The sequence below is a fragment of the Cetorhinus maximus genome, chromosome 16, assembly GCF_964194155.1.
Source record: "Cetorhinus maximus chromosome 16, sCetMax3.hap1.1, whole genome shotgun sequence".
Classification (NCBI taxonomy): domain Eukaryota; kingdom Metazoa; phylum Chordata; class Chondrichthyes; order Lamniformes; family Cetorhinidae; genus Cetorhinus; species Cetorhinus maximus.
In genome coordinates this window covers 8,210,698-8,232,221 of record NC_135894.1, presented here as the reverse complement: position 1 = coordinate 8,232,221, position 21,524 = coordinate 8,210,698, and the positions used below count along the sequence as shown (strand labels likewise).

General features: G+C 43.6%; 1 protein-coding gene across 1 annotated transcript in view; it reads left to right on the top strand.

The window, feature by feature from the left end:
- The window catches only part of LOC144692036 (NACHT, LRR and PYD domains-containing protein 3-like), a 132,657-nt gene that overhangs the window by 16,201 nt on the left and 94,932 nt on the right, over positions 1-21,524 (top strand). Inside the window, 5 exon segments of the mRNA XM_078560593.1 lie at positions 5,343-5,514; positions 5,620-5,685; positions 9,180-10,917; positions 15,377-15,463; positions 15,825-16,008. Of these exon segments, the coding sequence (XP_078416719.1) occupies positions 5,343-5,514; positions 5,620-5,685; positions 9,180-10,917; positions 15,377-15,463; positions 15,825-16,008 (2,247 nt within the window).

Genomic DNA, 21,524 nt, shown 5'->3' with positions numbered 1-21,524 from the left:
AGCTCAGTCGACCATGCAAAGTCCCCACTAACATTAAAGGGCTTGTAACAAATGTGACTAATAAAACAACAGCCTGACATAAGAATAATCCTGTCAATATGACCATCAAACAACATCCCAGACTCTTCTGCTACTATTCCTGGGTATGCCCTTTCCCACTAGATGGATCCACCAGAGATGGCAGCCTAGGGGTATACAGTAACCAGGGAGAGTCCTCAATATAGACTCAAAACCCCAGGAAATCTCTTGGCATGGGGCCAAAGATAGACAACAAAACCACCTGCTGATTATTGCCCTCCTTCAGTTGATGAATATGGACTCCTCCAGGTTAATTAGAAAAAGCAGGGGCAGAGAATTCACTATAGGTGGGGACTTAATTTCTCCCATCAAGAATGGCTCGGTAGCACCACTAATGACAGTGCTTTGCGAGTCCTGAAAGACATATCTGCCAGACTGGGCTTGCAGCAGTTGGCCAGAGAACCAACAGGAGGTGAAACCTTATTTGTCCTCACCCATCTACCTATTGCAGATGCATCTGTCTATGACACTATAGGTGTGACCACCGCACAGTCCTCGTAGGAAATGAAGTACCGTCTTCAAACTGAAGACACCTCTCATTGTGTTGTGCGATAGTATCACCGTGCTAAATGTGATGGATACACAATAGATCTACTGTCTCTAAACTCACTATCCACAAAGCGCTGTGGGCCATCAGCTGCAGAATTGTGGGAAGGTATATCCATCACTCCACCATTTCAATCAAACCAGGGGCTCAACCCTGGTTCAATTAATGTGTAGGAGAGCATTGCAGGGTCAGCATCAGGGGTATATAAACATGAGATGCCAACCTGGTGAGGCCACAACACATCACCAAAATATATATACTTCACATCTGTCTTCACCCAAGAGAATGAGGATGAAGGTATCGAACTCGGGGATAGAGACTGCAAGGTTCTTGAGCAAATTGATATCGGGAGTGACAAGGTATTGGAGGTGTTGGCAGGCTTAAAAGTGGATAAATCTCCAGGTCCGGATGATGTGTGTCCCAGACTGCTGAGGGAGGCAAGGGAGGAGATCGCAGGGGCTCTGACTCAAATTTTTAATTCCTCTCTGGCCACGGGGGAGGTTCCAGAGGACTGCAGAACAGCTAATATGGTTTTGCTATTTAAGAAGTGTTATAGAGAGAAGCCAGGGGACTACAGGCCAATGAGTCTCACGTCAGTGGTAGGGAAACTATTGGAGAAAATTCTGAAGGAGAGAATCTATCTCCACTTGGAGAGGCAAAGTTTGATCAGGGATAATCAGCATGGCTTTGTCAGAGGGAGGTCATGCCTAACAAATTTAATTTAATTTTTTGAGGAGGTGACCAGGTGTGTAGATAAGGGTAGTGTAGTTGATGTAGTTTATATGGATTTCAGCAAAGCCTTTGACAAGGTCCCACATGGGAGACATATACAGAAGGCAAATGCACATGGGAGACAGGGTAATTTGACGAGGTGGATTCAAAATTGGCTTAGTTGTAGGAGACAGAGTTTGATGACAGAAGGATGTTTTAGTGACTGGAAGCCTGTGTCCAGTGGTGTACCACAGGGATCTGTGCTGGGTCCCCTATTATTCATCATTTATAAAAATGACATAGATTACAATGTGGGTAGGACTAGTAAGTTTGCGGATGATACACAGATTGGCCGGGTGGTTAACAGTGCTGTTGAGTGTCTTGGGTTTCAGGAAGATATAGACGGGATGGTCAAATCCACAGATAAGTGGCAGATGGAATTTAACCCTGTAAAGTGTGAGGTGATATACTTTGGAAGGAGTAATTTGATAAGGAAGTATTCAATGAACGGCATGACACTAGGAAGTTCTGAGGAACAAAGGGACCTTGGCATGTGTGTCCATAGATCTCTGAAGGAGGATGGGCATGTTAGTGGGGTGGTGATAAAGGCATATGGGACACTTGCCTTTATCAATCAAGGCATAGATTACAAAAGTAGGGAGGTCCTGTTGGAGTTGTATAGAACCTTGGTGAGGCCACAGCTGGAGTACTATGTGCAGTTCTGGTCGCCACATTATAGGAAGGATGTGATTGCACTGGAGGGGGTGCAGAGGAGATTCACCAGGATGTTGCCTGGGATGAAAAATTTAAGTTATGAAGAGAGGTTGGATATACTTGGGTGGTTTTCCTTGGAGCAGAGAAGACCTGAGGGGTGACCTGATTGAGGTGTACAAGATTATGAGGGGCATGGACAGAATAGATAGGGAGCAACTGTTCCCCTTAGTTGAAGGGTCAGTTACGAGGGGACATAAGTTCAAGGTGAGGGGCAGGAGGTTTAAGGGGATGTGAGGAAAAACGTTTTTACCCAGAGGGTGGTGAAGGTCAGGAATGCGCTGCCTGGGAGGGTGGTGGAGGTGGGTTGCCTCACATCCTTTAAAATTTACCTGGATGAGCACTTGGCACATCATAAATTAAAAGTTATGGGCTGGTAAATGGGATTAGGTAGGTAGGGCAGGTGTTTCTCACGTTACGTTGTTGACTCGATGGGCCGAAGGGCCTCTTCTGCACTCTGTGATCCTGTGATATTCAGAAGCAAGTGATCCCACAACCAACAGTGCATATAGCTTTTCATTCCTGCCAGACCAGTAATATTGTGGTGAACAGCTAAACAACTAACTGGAGGAGAAGATTCCACAAACATTTACATAATCAATGATGGGGAGCCCAGCACGAGTGCAAAAGATAAAACTGAAGCTTTTGCAACTATCTTCAGTCCGAAGTGTTTAGTGGATGATTCATCCACTAGGTTCTGGTTCCCATCAGCACTGAAACAAGTCTTCAGCCAATTTAAATCCCTCCAGATGATGTAAAGGAGCAACCGAGCTCACTGGATACAAGGTCCCCAACAATATCCCGGCTGTAATGCTGGAGATTAGTGCTCCAGGACTAGCCGCAATTCTAGTCAAGTTGTCTCAGTGCAACACTGGCATCTCCCTGATAATATGGAAAATTGCACGGGAATATCCTATCCATGAAAAGCAGGACAAATCTGAGCCAGCAATTGCAATTCCATCAGCCTTCTCTCAGTCATTAGCAAAACAATGGAAGGTATCATCGACAGTGCTTTGAACTGGCCCTTACTCAGCAATAACCTGCTCACCAATACTCAGTTTGGGTTCTGCCAGGACCACTCTGTTCCAGACCTAATCGCGGCTTTGGCTCAAACATGGCCAAAAGAATTCCAGAGGAAAGGTGAGGGTGCTTTCCCTTCACATCCAGGCAGCATTTGAGCTAATGTGGCATCATGGTGTCCTCACAAATTGAAGTCAATGGGAAACAGCAATCATATTACTTCTCAATCTCTTTTTCCAGTGAGGACACGTCCAGTTTACACAATAGATCCTCGCCCAACCCCTCCATCCTCTCAAAGGTTCTAGTTGTTCTCTTCAGTAGCTCTCATAACCTTGTTGTACTGAGGCAATCAGGACTATACACAGTATTCTAAGTATGGTCACACCAATGTTTTTAGGAAGTTGCAAATTACCTCACACTTTTGGCTCAATATTGCCCTCTTAATAAACCCCAACACCTAATTTGCTTTCCATGCTGCCACTGAGAATTGTTCCCATATTAGATAACGGAATCACCAAATCTTATAGAATAGAAATGGAAAAATGGATAGAACTGCAAATATTGTGAATCTGACACAATGATATGAAACTGAAAAGACCCAGCAGATCCATCATTATCTGTAAAAGGATAGGGGAATGGTTCAGGTTTATCTCTATAAATAAAAAGAAAGAGTTTGATGAGGCTGGGAAAAGGAGAGAACAGGGAGGGTATAGTGGGAAAGCCATCACCATCCCCTTCTCTAGAGTCATTAAGAATGAGTAACAAATGCTGACTTAGCCAGTGATGCCCACATCTCGTCAAAGAATATTTTAAAACTCCTGTCCCTGTATCTCGCTCTGACAGTCACCCTTCATGGGTGAACATCAGGTAATTGAGTTGATTCACTGTGTAATTTCCTGCCTCTATGCCTTTGGTGTGGAACGTAACTCCCTTTTCCTACTGTTAGACATTGGAAAAATTGACCCCATTGTCTGCTTTCCCAGCCACAAACTCCATCTTCTCACCACTTGATTGGATTTCTCCCCCTGGTCACTGACTAAAGCTTAGCCAGGCTATCTGGGATTTCAGTGTCCAGCTTCAAGCTGAACTCAATTTGCTGCAAACTTGCCAGCACAAAAATGTCCTATTTCTCTCCACATAACACTGCAAGTCTCTACTCCTATCTCAACACTTCTCCTCAACCTTCATCCATGGATTTGGAACAGTTGAATGTGGAGGTAACCAAGGTAACCTTGCAACCTCTGGAATGTTAAGCTACTCAGATTCTGCTGTCTTTACCCTGAACCACGCCAGGTCCCAGATATCACTTGTGTGCTCACAAACCTATCATATCTCCCTGTACTCAGATGCCTTCAATTTAAAATTCCAATTCTTCTGTTTAAATAACTTAATGACCTTGACCCTTTCGATCCTTGTAAGCTGCTCGAGTCCTGAAACCTCCCACTGGAATTCTCCATTGATCTGACTCTGGCTTTATGAGCAGCCTCTACTTCACACCACCACAGTGTTCAGTTATCTTGGGTCCCACTCACTCTCAAAACCTATCCACTTCCCACTCCTTACCAAGTTTTCATACTCGTAGCAAAGTTGCAAAAATATCAAGCTTCTGAACTTTCAGTTACTGAGGGGGAAATTGATCGGATTGATTGGATTTTTCACCATTATTATTGGTCGATTCTCCTGACAGATAAATCAACAGTACTGGTTTGGTTCAGTCAATGGTGATTTCTCTGCCAGTTTTCATTTTAAGATTCCCATTCTTCTGTGAAAATAACTTAATGACCAGAATTGTCTCTTCCCCTCCACCAGAGATCTGATTTGCTGCTATTTTCTTGCTGAGTAAATGAGAAACTGTAACAGTAAGAAGTCAGTGTGAGGAAACAAGTGGATCATATTGTCAATCACTAATTTGACAAAGAAAACTCATCACACTGATCACATTAAAATACTGCAGATTGTCAATGATTCCTCACTCCCCCCAAAATGTATTTCAGACTTCTGGCTTAGTTTATTCACATTTATTTGCTGTTAATGACTGAAATGAGATGAAGATGATTTTTAGTGAATGTTCATTATGTATCAGTTCTCAGCCCAGTGACTGTTTATTGGGCTCAAAACAATTGGAAATGCCATCACTGAGCAGATCCTTTCCTTCTCATTCTCAGTGTTTATCTTTCACTCTGATCCTCAATATATTCATTATTATTCTTTGCAGAAAGTCTCCGAGCTCACGGATAGGGGATACCGGGCGGAGAGTTCCAAGCTTCTCCTAAGTCTGGTGATGGAGAAAGGCTCTCGGGCCCGAAGGGTGATGTGGGAATCCTTTGTGAAAGTGCATCATGGGGTCCCAAAGTTGGATAAAATAATAAAAGAAATATAGGAACTTGGTACGGTAAAATCACACAGTGAATTCAATTTCAGATTCAAACATTGCAGATTTTGCAATAACATTACACAGATCTGATTTCATGACAGTTATTTGCTTTAAACAGGTTCTGATCCATTTGATTACATGAACATTGGAAGAGGCTTATCTGAAGTACCCAGTCACCTGAAAGGTAAGAGATGAAATGGACATTTAAAACCATTTCACTTTTTTTTATTCATTCTCGGGATGTGGGTTTCGCTGGCAGGGCCAGCAATTATTGTCCATCCCTAGTTGCCCTTGAGATGGTGGTGGTGACCTGCCTTCTTGAGCCACTGCAGTCCATGTGGTGTAGGTACGCCCACAGTGCTGTTTGAAGGGAGTTCTAGGATTTTGACCCAGCGACAGTGAAGGTATGGCGATATATTTCCAAGTCAGGGTGGTGAGCGACTTGGGTGGTGGTGTTCCCATCTATCTGTTGCCTTGGTCCTCATAGGAGGTAGTGGTCGTGGGTTTGGAAGATGCTGTCTAAGGAGACTTGGTGAGTTTCGCTGTGCACCTTGTAGATGGTACACACTGCTGCTACTGTGCGTCAGTGGTGGAGGGGGTGAATGTTTGCGGATGTGGTGCCAATCAAGCAGACTGCTTTGTCCTGGACGGTGTCCAGCTTCTTGACTGTTGTGGGAGCTGCACTCATCCAGGCAAGTGGGGAGTATTCCATCACACTCCTGACTTGTGCCTTGCAGACGGTGGACAGCTTTGGGGAGTCAGGAGGTGAGTTACTTATTGCACGATTCTTAGCCTCAGACCTGCTCTTGTAGCCACAGTATTTTTGTGGCTAGTCCATTTCAGTTCCTGGTCAATGGTAACCCCCGAGGATGTTGGTAGTGGGGGGATTCAGTGACGGTAACACCATTGAACATCAAGGGCCGATGGTTGGATTCTCTCTAGTAGGAGCTGGTCATTGCCTGACACTTGTATGGCGTGAATGTTACTTGCTACTTGTTAGCCATGCCCTCCTGCACTCCTCATTGAACCCCTGGCTTGATGGTATTTGTAGAGTGGGGGATACGCTGGGCCATGAGGTTACAGATTGTGTTTGAGTACAATTCTGCTCGTATTCTTCTCTGACCTCCTCAGTTCATCGAATCCAATTCAGGAAATCGCGTTGTCCAGTTGTTAGCTATAAGCCAGTTACTTTCTACATGATGCGATCTCTGTCCAAGTCAAGAACTGGTCCAGCTCCCTCTTCAGAGTCAGCACCCAAATAGCAACTGGAAAATCATTCCAAAGGTTCTCAGTTCTCCGGGCAGAGAAAACAAACACTGAACATGCTGTTTATTCCTACACTTACATAGTTTAAACTAGTCCTCCCCAATTTGATAAACTAGCATCATCTATCAATAGGGACCCTATCCAGGCATTCATGTATCTACTAGGCCTCTGTAAATTAGCATAAATCTTTGCTGCTTGAAATTAAACAACTTAAAATCCTTGAGCCTGTCTGAGAAGCTGAGCTTCTCTAAGCTGGGAATCATTCCTGCAGCTCTCCTTTGGAACTTTTCCAATGACACTATATTATCTAACACGTAGGGGTAACCAAAACTGTGCACACTATTGAGATGTGGTCTGACCAGGAACCTGTACAGGCAATGTGATAGCCCTTGTTTAACACTGACTGGGTCCATCAATATAAACTCAATACTTTGTTAGCTTTAACTACAGTTTTTCTGCACTGATCATGAACCTTCAGTGATCTGTACACAGTAGCACCAAGATCTTTTTTATCTCACCATGTCTCAGTAATGTTCCCTGCAAGTGATGCTTGTATTAAATATTGGCCCAATCAATATGTATGAGGTACAGTTATCTGAATGGAACACTGTTTGCCAATGTGTGTCCACAGTTGTAGCACATCTAAACGTTTTATTGGATTTGATCACCCTCTACTATCTTAATCTTCAAATCGATGTTTTTGTCATCTGAAAACGTATATATTGTACTCCTAACACCCTACTACTTGTGCTCCTGATTCATATTTTTACCCTGGTCCAGCTCATGAATACAGATTGTCAAAGTCATGGGTGTAGGACCAACCTCGGGAGAGATCACTTGTCACATATCTTCCAATTAAATTGGAGGTTCGGGATTGAAGAGATTTCCTAATCCAGAGCTTCAAATTTCAACTCACACTCCATCAAATGAAGTAACCTAGTGTGAGGATGCATATCGAAGGCTTTCTGAAAGTCTAGAGTGACAATCTCCACCAAATTTCTCTCATGCCCTATCCTAGTGACTTCCTCAATAAACTCCTCCAAATTTGTTGGACACAAGCTAATTTTTTTGAAGTTGTGTTGTGAATTTCTAATGGCCTCTTCCCTTTCCCAGTGATCATAAAGAACATTCCTTATTATCCCTTCCACTATTTGTCCCTTTTTAAATGGTATGGATAATGTTAATGAAATTTGAAACATTACATTTTTATTATTTCACGGAACAGGATGAGAGGTCAGAAAGTCTTTGATCCGAAATGAGAATATCTACAGATATTCACACAACAGAACATTAATGTGGAGAAATGTGAGGAAAAGGGAATATTCAGGGTGACTGGGAATCTACTGACCCATTTCCTCATGGCGGTGAAAGAGATCACACTATTCTACTCAAAGAATAATCCTACAATTCACGGGTTGTGTTTAAACCCAATGTAATAATTACAATAAATATATTTTCAATTTCCCAAAACTACATTGTGGGAAACTAGAAGCAAAACTAATTATTTGTAAACAGTTAAAATGAACTGTGAATGTTACTGCTGTAATGTTACATGGAGTGAAGTAGGTAGTTGTTCTATTTCAAGTTCTGATCAGTAAGAGGACAGGACTATTATAAAAACACAATCAATGTATGCATGTGTAAAACTCCTGAAAAATTGTTAGCGATTTCTGAAACGCAGGACAACAGGAAAAGGATTATTCTTTTTGAGTTCTCGAGTCCGAAGGCAGGTCCGACTCACAGCTAAACCACGGTAGGGAAAGGAGGCAGGTCCAAGATCCACCCCAGCTGGAATGGAATCGAACCCCATGCTGTTGGCACCAACCTGATCCACACTGGCCGCCCAGAAAACTGAACCAATCGGCCCTAATATCTCAGATAACCTGCCCACAGCCTGACAGAATACCAGAAGGAATCTTGATCTCCAAGTGTACAGTGATATCAAAGATAACTTACTGAAGGCAGGTTACAATAACAGTGGGACTCCTGAACAATTACACTCACTCCCTCTCCCACTCCTACCCAATGTCCTATTTACCATTGCTGCAGAAGATTGGCTTCGCTGAGGATTTCATTAACTGATTGACAAGAACATCTACCACCATATAACCAGGGCCTTTGTGGATTTGTAATGAGGTGTCCAGAGTAAAGGCAGGTCAGAAAGTGTTAACCATCAGAGAGAAAATAACATCTTTATAAAATCTCCATGTTCAGTAAATAATAGAACCAAGTGACGACTTTAAATTTTTCTTGGTCATTGCTCACTTTCAAGCGAGGTTTCCAATAATTGAGCTTTAATTCCAGCAGAAACTTTGATTGAAACCGTGAAATGAATCTATCTATTCAGCAAGATCATATTGAGAAGCCTTTTATGTTATTACAACTAACATTTACTGTCTACTTTAATTGAAGGTGTTGAACAGAAACACAAGGAGATCCTCCGGGTTCAAACTGAAACACTGAGAGTGAACACTATCCTAATAAAGGAAAAGGTTAAGATTTTCCAACTGATTGATCGATACGCTGAGCTAACGATCATTTCTATTGTTCGAGATCGGACACTTGTAGAACATGAACTGTTGGCAAGAGGCCGGCACCATGAAGAGTGGAGAAAGAAAGTTCTTCGGAGAGAACTGGAATAAATCCGAACTGATCAATTGTTCCAGAGCAGTTTTTCCCTGAGAAAATCCAAATCTGGGAGTTCAGCAGCAGTGAGTGGAGTCCCAGGGATCGGAAAAACAACAATGGTACAAAAGATGGTTTATGATTGGGCCACTGGGAAAATATACCCAGACTTTCAATTTGTTTTCAGTTTTAAACTCCGGGATTTGAACACCATTAACTGCAGAATAAACCTGAGGAATCTGATACTGTTTTTCTATTCTTACTTTGGGAATGTTCTGCGAGAGCTCTGGAAGAACCCAGAGGGATTGCTGTTTATATTCGACGGTTTGGATGAATTCAAGGACAGGATTGATTTTGCTGACAATCGGAGAAATACAGAGCCTCAGTTCATGTGCACAGATCCTGAATGCTGGTGTGAAGTGTCCGACATTGTGTACAGTTTAATACAGCACAAGCTGCTCCCAGGATGTTCAGTGCAAGTGACCAGTCGCCCCACTGCGTTACATTTATTGGAAAAGGCTGAGATCAGTGTCTGGGCTGAATTCCTGGGATTTGTTGGTGATGAACGGAAGGAATATTTCAACAAGTTTTTTGAAGATCAGGCAGTGGCAGCAGCTGTTTTCAAACACGTGGAGGAGAACGAGATCCTGTACACCATGTGCTACAACCCTTCCTACCGCTGGATCCTCGGTCTGTCACTGGGCCTCTTCTTTACACAAAGAGACAGGAAACAGCAGCAAGTTCCCAAGACCATCACCCAGCTATATTCCTACTATATTTACAACATTCTGAAAAGCCATGGCTGAGAGATTGAAAGCCCCCGTGATGTGTTCCTGAAGCTTAGTGAGATGGCCTTCACAGGAGTCTCTGAGAAGAAGGTTGTGTTTAGAAATGGAGATTTGATCAAGTACAATCTGCAACCTTCCCAGTTCCTGTCTGGGTTCCTGATGGAACTTTTGGAGAGAGATGATTCTGTCCAGAGTGTGGTTTACACGTTCCCACACCTCACCATCCAAGAGTTTGCAGCTGCACTCGCTCAATTCCTGACTCCCGATCCCATGGACATCCAGAAACTCCTCAGTGAAGCGGACAGTGAAGAAGATGGGAGATTTGAGATATTTAGCCGTTTTGTTGCTGGTCTCTCCTCCCCACAGTCAGCTCGGCCTCTGGAGGAGTTTCTGAGTCCATTTCTTCATCAAACAACCTGTCGAGTGATTGACTGGGTGAAGGAGAATGTTCACGGTCAGCTTCAAAATGGAGGGACTAAAATTGTTAAAAGGAACCTCCTGAACACGTTCCACTACCTGTTTGAGTCTCAGAATAAAGCACTGGCTCAGGCCACAGTGGGATCTGTTGGAACACTTGCATTTCGTGGATTGCGACTGACCCCGATTGACTGTGCGGTCCTGTCTCATGTTCTTGGACTTTGTGATACAATAAAACACCTCAATCTACAGAGGTGCTACATTCAGTGTGAAGGACTCCAGCGGCTGGAAAACGTTCTGTACAAATATCAGAGTTTGAGGTAATTGCTTGTTTGGTCCTGGAGCTCTTATTTTGATTATTGAAGTAAAATTTACCATCTTATAAATGAAAAAATAAATAACTTCCAGTTCAAGAAATAAGAGGCAGAGTCAGAAAAAACTTTACAAAATAAGATGAGTGTAATATTCCAAATTAGAAAATAAGAATAATACTTGTTGGGATACTTAATGGTGAATCAAATAGTTTAAGCGTGGGATTTTGATGATAAGAAATAGGGCTAATTATATACAAAGGGAAAATGATATAGATAGTCTAAGGATAATAAACACCAGTGGAGATAAAAATAACTTAAATAATAATAATTATAAACCATATCAATTGTAAGCTGTACTCATCACAAGGAAAATAAGTCCTATATATCATCATAATTAATCAAATTGTTTCTGGCGGGAGGGTGAAATATCTTAAATTTAGATAATTACGATTAAAGACCTTTCAAATTCAAATCATTTAAATTTACTCTCAATTCTGTTCATTTAATGAGGAAACCTGCTGCTGACCTAAACGTTCGAATTCCCCCATTGCACGTTCATACCCAGAAGGCAGGCAGACATGCTGGACAACTGGGAGGAATTTTCAGGAATCTGTACCATTGACTGGTTCTTACACAGAGTGAACAGTCTCTGGTAGAACTGACAGTTGGACAGTTACAACAGGATTTTCTGATAATCCACCCCACGTCTGTGAAACTGCTGCAAGCAGGGAACTCCCGGAAATTCCCGGAAATATCATAAAAGCTGCACCTGCAGTAAATGTAGAGGTTATTTAATGGGCAATAATGTGGGAAACACCCCTCCCATATCAACTACGGGAACCGGGACATGTCAACTTTGTAACAGGACAGAATAAACTTTCCTTGTTGTATAAAATCCAGCGGATAGATTTTACAGCAGCAGTTAGCACACTTTGACAATATCCAGCAATAGCTGGAAATCAAGATTTGGATGGGAGAGAGGAACCTGGTGAAATTAGAATCACTAAGGAAGCAGTGCTGAGTGAACTGATGGAGCTGCAGGCTGACAAGACTCCGCGTCCTGATGGGCTTCATCTTAGAGTCTTAAAAGAGGTGACTAATGAGGTATTGGATGCGCTGGTTTTAATTTTCCAATATTCGCTAGATTCTGGAAAGGTTCCATCAGATTGGAAAGTAGCAAATATAACCCCTCTATTCAAGAAGGGAGGGAGGCAGAAAACAGGAAACTATAAACCAGTTAGCTTAACGTCTGAAGTGGGGAAGGTGTTAGAATCGATCATTAAGGGGGTTATAGCTGGGCATCTAGAGAAACTCAATGTAATCGGGAAGAGTAAACATGGTTTTGTGAAAGGGCAATCGTGTATAACCAATTTAATGAAGTTCTTTGAAGGAGTGACATGTGCAGTGGATAGACGGCAGCCTGTAGACATACTGTGCTTGGATTTCCAGAGAGATTTGTTAAAGTGCCACATCAAAGGTTATTTCATAAAATCGATGGGATTAGGAAAACTCCGGAAATTTCTCTGAACTATAGCAATAGTCTCACCTGCGGTAAAGGTAGAGCCTGTTTAATGCTAAATAAAGTGGGGGACAGCCCTTCCCTGTCAACGAGGAGAACAGGGACACTTCAACTTTGTTAAGGGGAGAGAATAAAATGTCCTTCTTGTATAAAATCCAGGGGGATGGATTTTAAACCAACAGTTAGCAGAGTTTCACAATATAATTCACTCCGAGGTGTTATACAGAGTAATGTTAGGCACAGAGTTATGAAGGACATGGAATCACTCCTTTAATTCTTGGAAAATTGGGCCGTTCTCATAAAAGCCCAAGAATTAACGAAGAACAGAAACGAGACAAGTTTCCTCAAACTTGGCCGGCCAGTCACTGAGCTTCAGGAGAGTAATTCTGATCATCAGGGATTGAGGCCAAACTGGGGGGAATTTAGAGGCTGCACAGACAACTCTCTATCTAATAAATATTGAGAGGGGTGAAAGTGGTATTCACCAGTAGTTAACTTAGTGATAGTGAATTGTTCACCAGTTTACACTGCTCACTGTTTCCTTTTCCCTTCAATTGAAAGGAAAATCGGGTGAGCTGTAGTATGGGCGGGTGATCCAAGATCACCCATCATACACTATCAACAAAAGATCAAATTACCCCCAATAGATTTAATTTGCAGTAACAGTAAAATCTCTGCATTGATTTCTGATGTTGCTTCTATGTTTCCTGTGATATTGGGAAAAACAATCGAATCTGATCTGAGTTTTTATTCAATGTAGTTACATTTCGGGGCGCCCCGAAGGAGGGAAAGAGAGGCAGCGGAGGGAGGGGGCGAAGGTGTCAAGAATACTGGCACCGGCAGTGTGTCAATTTCAAGATGCTGATGCTCGTTTCATCGTGAATCACCAAGAGTAGGCGGGTTGGGACAGGAATCTCAAGTAAGACAGTTGAGAACTTCGTTCAGCAGATAATAAGGCTTGAGATTTAAAGTTCTAAAGGGGTGGACAGTTTACCTGTTCATCTGAAGGAAAGTGGGCACAGAGTGGGAGCCACACATGGCTGCCACAGCCCGATAAGAAGGTCAGTGGGGTAGGCACTTAGTAAGGAGGTGCCTTGGTGCTGTGGAGGTGGCAGGGAGAGTGGAAACCCAGGATTTGAATGGGTTTGGCACTCCCAGCAGTGTGGAGGTAAACTCAGGATTTGAATGGGGTTGGCACTCCCAGCAGTGCGGAGGGAATCTCAGGATTTGAATGGGATTGGCACTCCCAGCAGTGTGGAGGGAAACTCAGGATTTGAATGGGGTTGGCACTCCCAGCAGTGAGGAGGGAAACTCAGGATTTGAATGGGGTTGGCACTCCCAGCAGTGCGGAGGGAAATTCAGGATTTGAATGCGGTTGGCACTCCCAGCAGTGCAGAGGGAAACTTAGGATTTGAATGGGGTTGGCACTCCCATCAGTGTGGAGGGAAACTCAGGATATGAATGGGGTTAGCACTCCCAACAGTGCGGAGAGAAACTCAGGATTTGAATGGGGTTGGCACACCCAGCAGTGTGGGGGTAAAAGAGGGAGAAAGGCTGCCATGAAAAATTGAGAGGCCACCTTCCAAGAAGGAAGGCTCCAGCTGTCAGATGTTGGATGAGGGGCAACACCCTCCGCAGGGAGGGCAGAACCCCAGGCATCAGAAGGGCATAGGAGAGGAAAGAGGGGCAGGAAGGCAACAGGGGCCAAACATTCAATGCTGGAACTGTTGCTGAAGACGGAGCTATCAAGGCCCAGTGATGGTGGATATTGTGACTCTTCAGGAAGTGCCTACATACATCTGTGTCCTCAATGCTGAATACCTCGCAGTGCTGGTCTCAGTTATTGTGGCATTGAACTGCTTCACTTCTGGCTCCTTCCAAGGATCGGGTGTGGACCTTAGAGACATGTCACATGTGGCTGCACACAAGGCCATCTCACAGGTCATGGATTCACTTTTAGCCAGAGATGGACAGCGCATTCATTTAATAACAGGGAGGCCTTGCAGGGACACAGGGATTGCCCCAGGGGCAGGGTATCACTGATTGTACCCATTGGCCATCAAGGCACCCAGTGACTGGCCAGGGAGATCCATAAAGGAAGGGCTTCCACTCCCTCAATGACTCGTCTGTGACCACAACAAAAACTTCCTCCATGTGTGCACTCACTTTCCTGGCAGCTGCCATGATACTTCATCCTCCAAAGTGTGTGTCCTAGAGGATAACGGATATTCCTCGAAGTGATGTTACTGAGCTCTCTGTGTGAGTCCCAGAAAGAGGCACAATGGTTGGACAACCATTGAACAGGACATCAGGTTTCTGAAGATGTGATTCCAGTGCCTGGACCAGGCAGGTGGTGACCTCCAATCCCCTCTTGCAAGTGTCTCTGACAGTGTGGGAATCTGCTGCATTCTCCATAACATGGCTCTCCAGAGAGGTGTGGACCTTGAGGAGAATGAGGCACTGGGATGATACAGCTCATTGAGGGAACAGCAGGCTGTGAGAGAGGAGGTGAAGGGAGAGGACGCTGAACAAAGTGGAGCCCCTGCTGCATGATGAGGTGGCTTCCTCCTGCCACCCTCGGGGAAGAGGAACTCGCCCCCACCCCTTCCCTCATGGCCTCCAGTTTGGCAGTGATAAAGTGAGGGGATTCCCTGCCCTGGGTACCAAGCCTCGGGCTTCCCTGTGACCTCTCACTTCACTCTGGTGCTGTGGGAGGCTTTGGTACAAACTCCTGATCTCTCCCTCAGGACAACCAGCAGCCTCAGTGATGGCTGCCAAGTGAACAGGAAATCTGTCTCCATGACAAATAATGATGTCCCCATTTAAAAATCATAACTTTAATCACTTTCCCACCGGTTGTGGGTTTTGAACCCAAAATAATCCTGTTCCTTGCCTCCATTGTGAAAATTCAGCCTGTTTTAATGTGTTTCTCACTTCTCTGTTTAGACTCAGTCATAGTAATCTGGGAGATTCAGGAGTGAAACTACTGTCTGCGGTCCTGAGGAATCCAGGCTGTAATATTCAGGAACTGGAGTAAGTACCAGACTGTGTGAGTTTGTGTTTATAATAACCGGATGTCTGACACTGTATTTTATTATTGGTTTCAGCATTTTGGTTATTAATAGCACTATGTACGTTATTATGAGTATCAGTAACAGGATTAATATTAATCAGTGGGGTGAAAATGGACATGGAAATGGCAGGGATGTAAAACAGGTAAAATCACATTTTCTGGTGTCTATAGGAACACCTGATATTGAGGACTATTGAAGTAGACCCATATCGCAGATGACCGATGCAGTGCTGACTATTCTGCAGCTCCATTCATGTCCAATTTCACCCCCGCCTGTATTTTGTCCAGATTTCCACTGTTTTCTCTCCCTCTGATCTCCAGACTGTGTAACAACACTCTCACAGTTTCTTGTGCTAAGGATCTTGCCTCCGCTCTTAGTACAAACCGGTCACTGACGAACCTGGGCCTAAGTAATAATAAACTGAAAGATTCTGGAGTGAAACTTCTGTCTGCAGCTCTGAGGAATCTAGGTAGTAAAATTCAGAAACTGAGTTTAGTACATAAGATCATTAGAAATAGGAGTAGGAGTTGGTCATTTGGACCCTCGATCCTGCTCTGCTATTCAATAAGATCATGGCTGATCTGCTTGTGTTTTGAATTTCACATTCCTATCTACTGCTGATAATCTTTGATTCCCTTGCCTAACAAGAATCTATCCAGCTCCGCCTTAAAAATATTCAATAACCCCGCCTCCTCCACCTTCTGAAGCAGAGAGTTCCACAGTCTCACAACTGTCTGAGAGAAAACAAATTCTCATATCGGTACTTAAATGAAAAACCCTAATTTTAAAAACAGTGACCCCGAGTTCTGGACTCATCCACAGGAGGAACAATCTTTTCCATGTCCACCTCATCAAGACCATTCAGCATCTTATACACTTAAATCAAATCACCCTTCACGCTTTTAAACTCCAATTGAAACAAGCACAGTCTGTCCAACCTTTCCTCACAAGACAACCCACTCATTCCAGGTATCAATTCAGGAAACCACCTATGAACTGCTTCCAACGCATTTACATCCTTCCTTAAATAAGGAGACCAAAACTACACACTATTCAAGATACGTTCTTACCAATGCCCCGTATGACTGAAGCATAACATCGTTACTTCTCTGTTCAATTCCCCTTTAATAAAGGACAGCATTCCATTAGCCTTCTGAATTACTTGCTGTACCTGCAAACTAACTTTTTATGACTCATGTACTAGAACACCCAGATCCATCTACACCTCGGAATTCTGCTGTCGTTCTCTGTTTAAATAATATTCTACTTTTTTATTATTCCTGCCAATGTGAACAACGTCACATTTTCCCACGTTATAATCCATGTGCCAGATTTTGTTCACTCAACTTATCTATATCCACCTGCAACCTCCTTCTGTCCTCTTGACAACATACTTTCCAACCTATTCTTTGCATCATCTGAAAATTTAGTGACCATGCCATCACTCCCTTCAGGTAAATCATTGATGTAAATTGTAAAAAGCTGAGACCCCAGCACAGATCCCTGCGGGACTCCATTCGACAAATCCTGCTTTTCAGAAAAAAGACCCATTTATACATCCTCTGCTTTCTGCCAGCCAACCAATCTCCTATCCATGCTAATATGTTACCCCCTACACCACCAGCATTTCTTGTCCTCAGTAACCTTTGGCATGGCACCTTATCAAATGCCTTCTGGACATTCAAGTACAGTCTGTCTACAAGCTCCCTTTATCCACAGTGCATATTACTCCTTCAAATAATTCCCAATAAACTGGTTAAATCGGACGGGAGTCTCAGCGTCAACGCGCGCTGTTTAGATTTTCAGTTTGGCAGGTGCGCAGCCAAACTGTCAAAGGCCGATTGAGGCCTTTAAGAAAGTAATGAAAGTAGTTCAGAATGCTGCCTGTCCAACCTTAAGGTTGGGGGGCAGGCAAAGAGTCCAGGTGGCCTTCACATTTTTCATAAAACATCATCCATGGGCGGGATGAGGTTTCATGAAGGGTTTATTAATTAAATAAAACATTTTTAAACATTTGATAAACACTGTCTCATGAGGGGACATGTCGAAATAATTTTTTGTGTCTTTAATAAAAACTTTCATTCCACAATTAATCTCGGTGAGGCCGCTCTGTGCCTCAGGGAGATTTCTGCCTCTGTCTCCCGCGCATGTGTGAAAGAGTGCAGGCCCCGACTCAGCGAATCCCCCCATCCCACTCCCGCTGCCCCCACAGGTAGTGTTCAACACTTCGGGGGCGTGCGTCACGCTGGGTGGGCTTTAATTGTCCCGCCCACGTAAAATGGCGGCACAGCCTCGATCTGGGGCGCCCATCGGGATCGCGCCCGAACCCACCCAACGCCCATCCCTTTCTGCCCATGATTTTTCTTTCACAAAACCATGCTGACTCTACCTGATTACGCGAATTTTTCTCAGTGTTTAGCTATCACCCCCTTAATGATCAATTTTAACAACTTCCCCACCACAAATACCTATAGTTTCCTGTTTTGTGCCTCGCTCAAGGTTTTAAAGTTTCGGGTTATTTAATTTCAAAGTCTTAGTTATTTTTATTTATAGATCTACCTTAACTCCCACACCAGTCTAAGCGCGCACACTGTCCCTCCCACTGCGCACTTACCGGCCAATCAACGCACTGGCTTCCTGTGACGTCACAATCGCCTTTACCCCCCACTGCTGCCTGACAGCAGCTGAAACGGTGCATTCCTCAGCTCCCGACTGCCCCCTGCAGCTCCGCTCCCACTCCCAGCAAGGTCGGCCGCTCTGCAATCCCTGGTCTTTATTTGTAGGCATTCCTCAGCTCCCGACTGCCCCCTGCAGCTCCGCTCCCACTCCCAGCAAGGTCGGCCACTCTGCAATCCCTGGTCTTTATTTACAGGCGCTTCTCAGAACCTAACTGTCTCCCGCAGCTCTGCTCTGTCTCCCAGCAAGGTACCAGGCTGTGGAATTATGTTTATAATAACTGCATGTCTGATGCTGTAAAGTATTATGATTATCAGTAATAGTGTCAGTAATAAACACTGCACATTATCATTACTACAAGTATTAGTGTTATTAATAAACACCCCGGATTTACTCTGATTCATGAAATGTTTCTCTCTCTGATTTTCAGCCGGATAGTAACAGCCTCACATATTCATAGCTCCCCTCTCAGCACAAATTGGGCACTGATGAGCCTGGACCTGAGTTACATCAAATTGTAAGATTCAGGAATAATACCTTTAAAAATCATTTAAAGTCATGAATCAGAATTAAAAACTGGACAAAACGATTATTGCTTCTACAATTCCCATGGTGGAATTTTATGGCCCCTCTGGCCAGCGGGATTTTCCAGACCCCGCCGAAGTCAATGGATTGTGAACGGCCCATCCTATTTTACAGCCCCTCCCGTGCAGTAAAATTCCACCCCCCCCCCCCCCCCCCCCCCAATATTGTATTCTTACATTTTTAGCTTAGCTTAATTTATCATTCACGTTATAGATCTTTAAACTAGAAAGCTTCTCAGTTTGTAATAAAAGTGTAAAACATTCACAAATATATTGGTAAGGCAGATAATAAACTATCAAAATGAATCAGCTATCACAGTCTGTGGCTCCCAATAACCCAACAGTAAAATTCAGAAACTGTGTGAGATGTTATTTCTGATAACAGGATGTCGAACACTGTACGGTATCATTAATATCAGTCATAGTGTCATCAACAACAACATCAACTTTCATTCATATAGCAGCTTTAATATAGTTAATTGTCCCTAGACACTTCACAGGAGTGTAATCGAACAGACTTGGGCATAGTGGAAAATGAGATATTAGGACAGGCAACTAAAAGCCAAGTCAGGGAGGAAGGTTTTAACGGGAGTGTTAAAGGAGAAGAGAGGGGTAGAGAGGTGGAAGGGATTAGGAACGGAAATCCAAAGCTTGGGGCTGAAGAGCTCAAGGCGCAGCTGCCAATGACAATAATTTCCATATTTAATAATCTGAGTCATAAACACTGTATGTTAGTATTAGTATTGGGAATAGTGTTGTTTAACATAAAACTTATTAATAGGCACATAATTAGCTTGGCAGCGAAGTTAAAGCCCAAGTAATAAAAGGGACTGTGACAGCATGGATATAAAGTTGTCTGAGTGACAGGAAACAGAAAATAGTTGTTAATGGTTGTTTTTCAGTTCGAGGAAGCAGACAGAGGAGCTCTCCACCGGTTGCTTCAGGACGAGCAGTTTTACATTTCTTGATATATGCTAATGACTTAGACTTGGGTGCACCTAAAATTGAGGCACCAAACTGGTGAAGCTACAACCCAGGACAACTTGCATGCCAACTAATGGGAGAAGAACATGATCCCACAACCAACCGATAAGATCAAAGTTTTGTACACCTGTCACATCCAGTTGTGAATGGTGACGTGCGATTAAACAGCTCACTGGAGGAAAAGGCTCCACCAATATTCCCATCCTCAATGGGGGAGGCCAGACACGTCTGACGATTATTGGCTCAAACAGTCCAATTTAACTTGGTCAGACCCATTCATAGACCATTAAAGTTGGCTTTCCCCATATTAATTATTCTTACTCTGGACTGTTCTTTGTTTTACCCCATAGTCAGCTTAAACCTTATGATACAGTGATCACTCCTTTAGACTTCATTCACTTGGCCCATCTTATTCCAAAGAATCATGTCAAGCTGTGCATCCTTTCTCACACTGGAAACACGCTGCTGTAGAACAATTTCCTTGTCACTCTAGGAATTCTGGCCCCTCTCTGCCTGTCACATTAATACTATCCCAGTCTATATTTGGAAAATTAAAGTTCCCCATTATAACTAATCTATAATTCTTGCACCTCTCTGGAATTTCCTAGCAAATTTGTTTTTCTCCATCTTTCCCCTAGTTGGTAGCCTAGAGACTAGCAATGTAATTGCACCTTTTTTGTTCCATAGATCGAGCCATATAAATTCTGTCCTTGTCCTCTTTGGATCATCCCCTTTCTCCAGCGCTGAAATATTCTGCTTAATCATTCCAAATACCCCATTCCATTTTCTCCCTTTCCTATCTTTCCTGAATACCCTATATTCAGACCAATCTTATTTACCACACTCCATGCATTCACAAACATGCTCTGTAACCCTGATTTAGACTTTAGTGTCTTCTCCCTTACTCTGCACAGACTTAATAACTTATTTTTTCCTACTCTAGTGCTATATATTTCTCGCAGTATTCCTTGGTATTCCTCTCTGTTATTACCTGCTGGTTCCCACACTCCTGCCAAGTTAGTTTAAACCCTCCCCAATACCAGGAGCAAATCACCAGGAACTCAGCTCCAGCTCTGTTTAGGTGCAATCCATCTGGCCTGTAGAGGTCCCACCTCCCTCAGAGCTGCTTACAAAGTCCCAGCAATTCTAAATCCCTTTCCCCTGCACCATCTTGCCAGCCACTAATTCATCTGCTTACCCTCCTATTTCTGTGTTCACTTGTGTGGGATACAAGGATTTATCCAGAGGTTACTGCTTTTCAGGCTGCGCTTGCTAATTTCTTACCTAGCTCCCTAACTTCTGTCTGCAGGGAAACAGTCTCAGTATAGGCTACTGAACTTTAAGGACTGATGCTTCACTTAAGGGGTTATGAATCTTTGGAATTCTCTATCCCAGAGGGTTGTGGATCACCATCGTTGAATAAATAATTCTAAGGCTGAGATGGACAGGTTTTTGGTCCCTCATGGGATTGAGCAACATGGGGAGTGGGTGGGAAAGTGGAGTTGAAACCCTCGGTCATCCATGACCATATTGTCTGAGCAGGCTATTCCGGCTCCTATTTCTTTGTTCTTGTGCAGCAAGACCTAGAGAATTTGTAGGCTTGGCCTGATAAGTGGCAAATAACAAATGCACCACACAAGAGCCAGGCAATTACCATCTCCAACAACAGAGAATCTAACCTCACCACCGCTCCACCACCACCTCCACCCACCTCCCAGCCCATAGAGGCTGGGAATTCTGCAGTGAGTAACTCACCTCCTGACACCCCAAAATCTC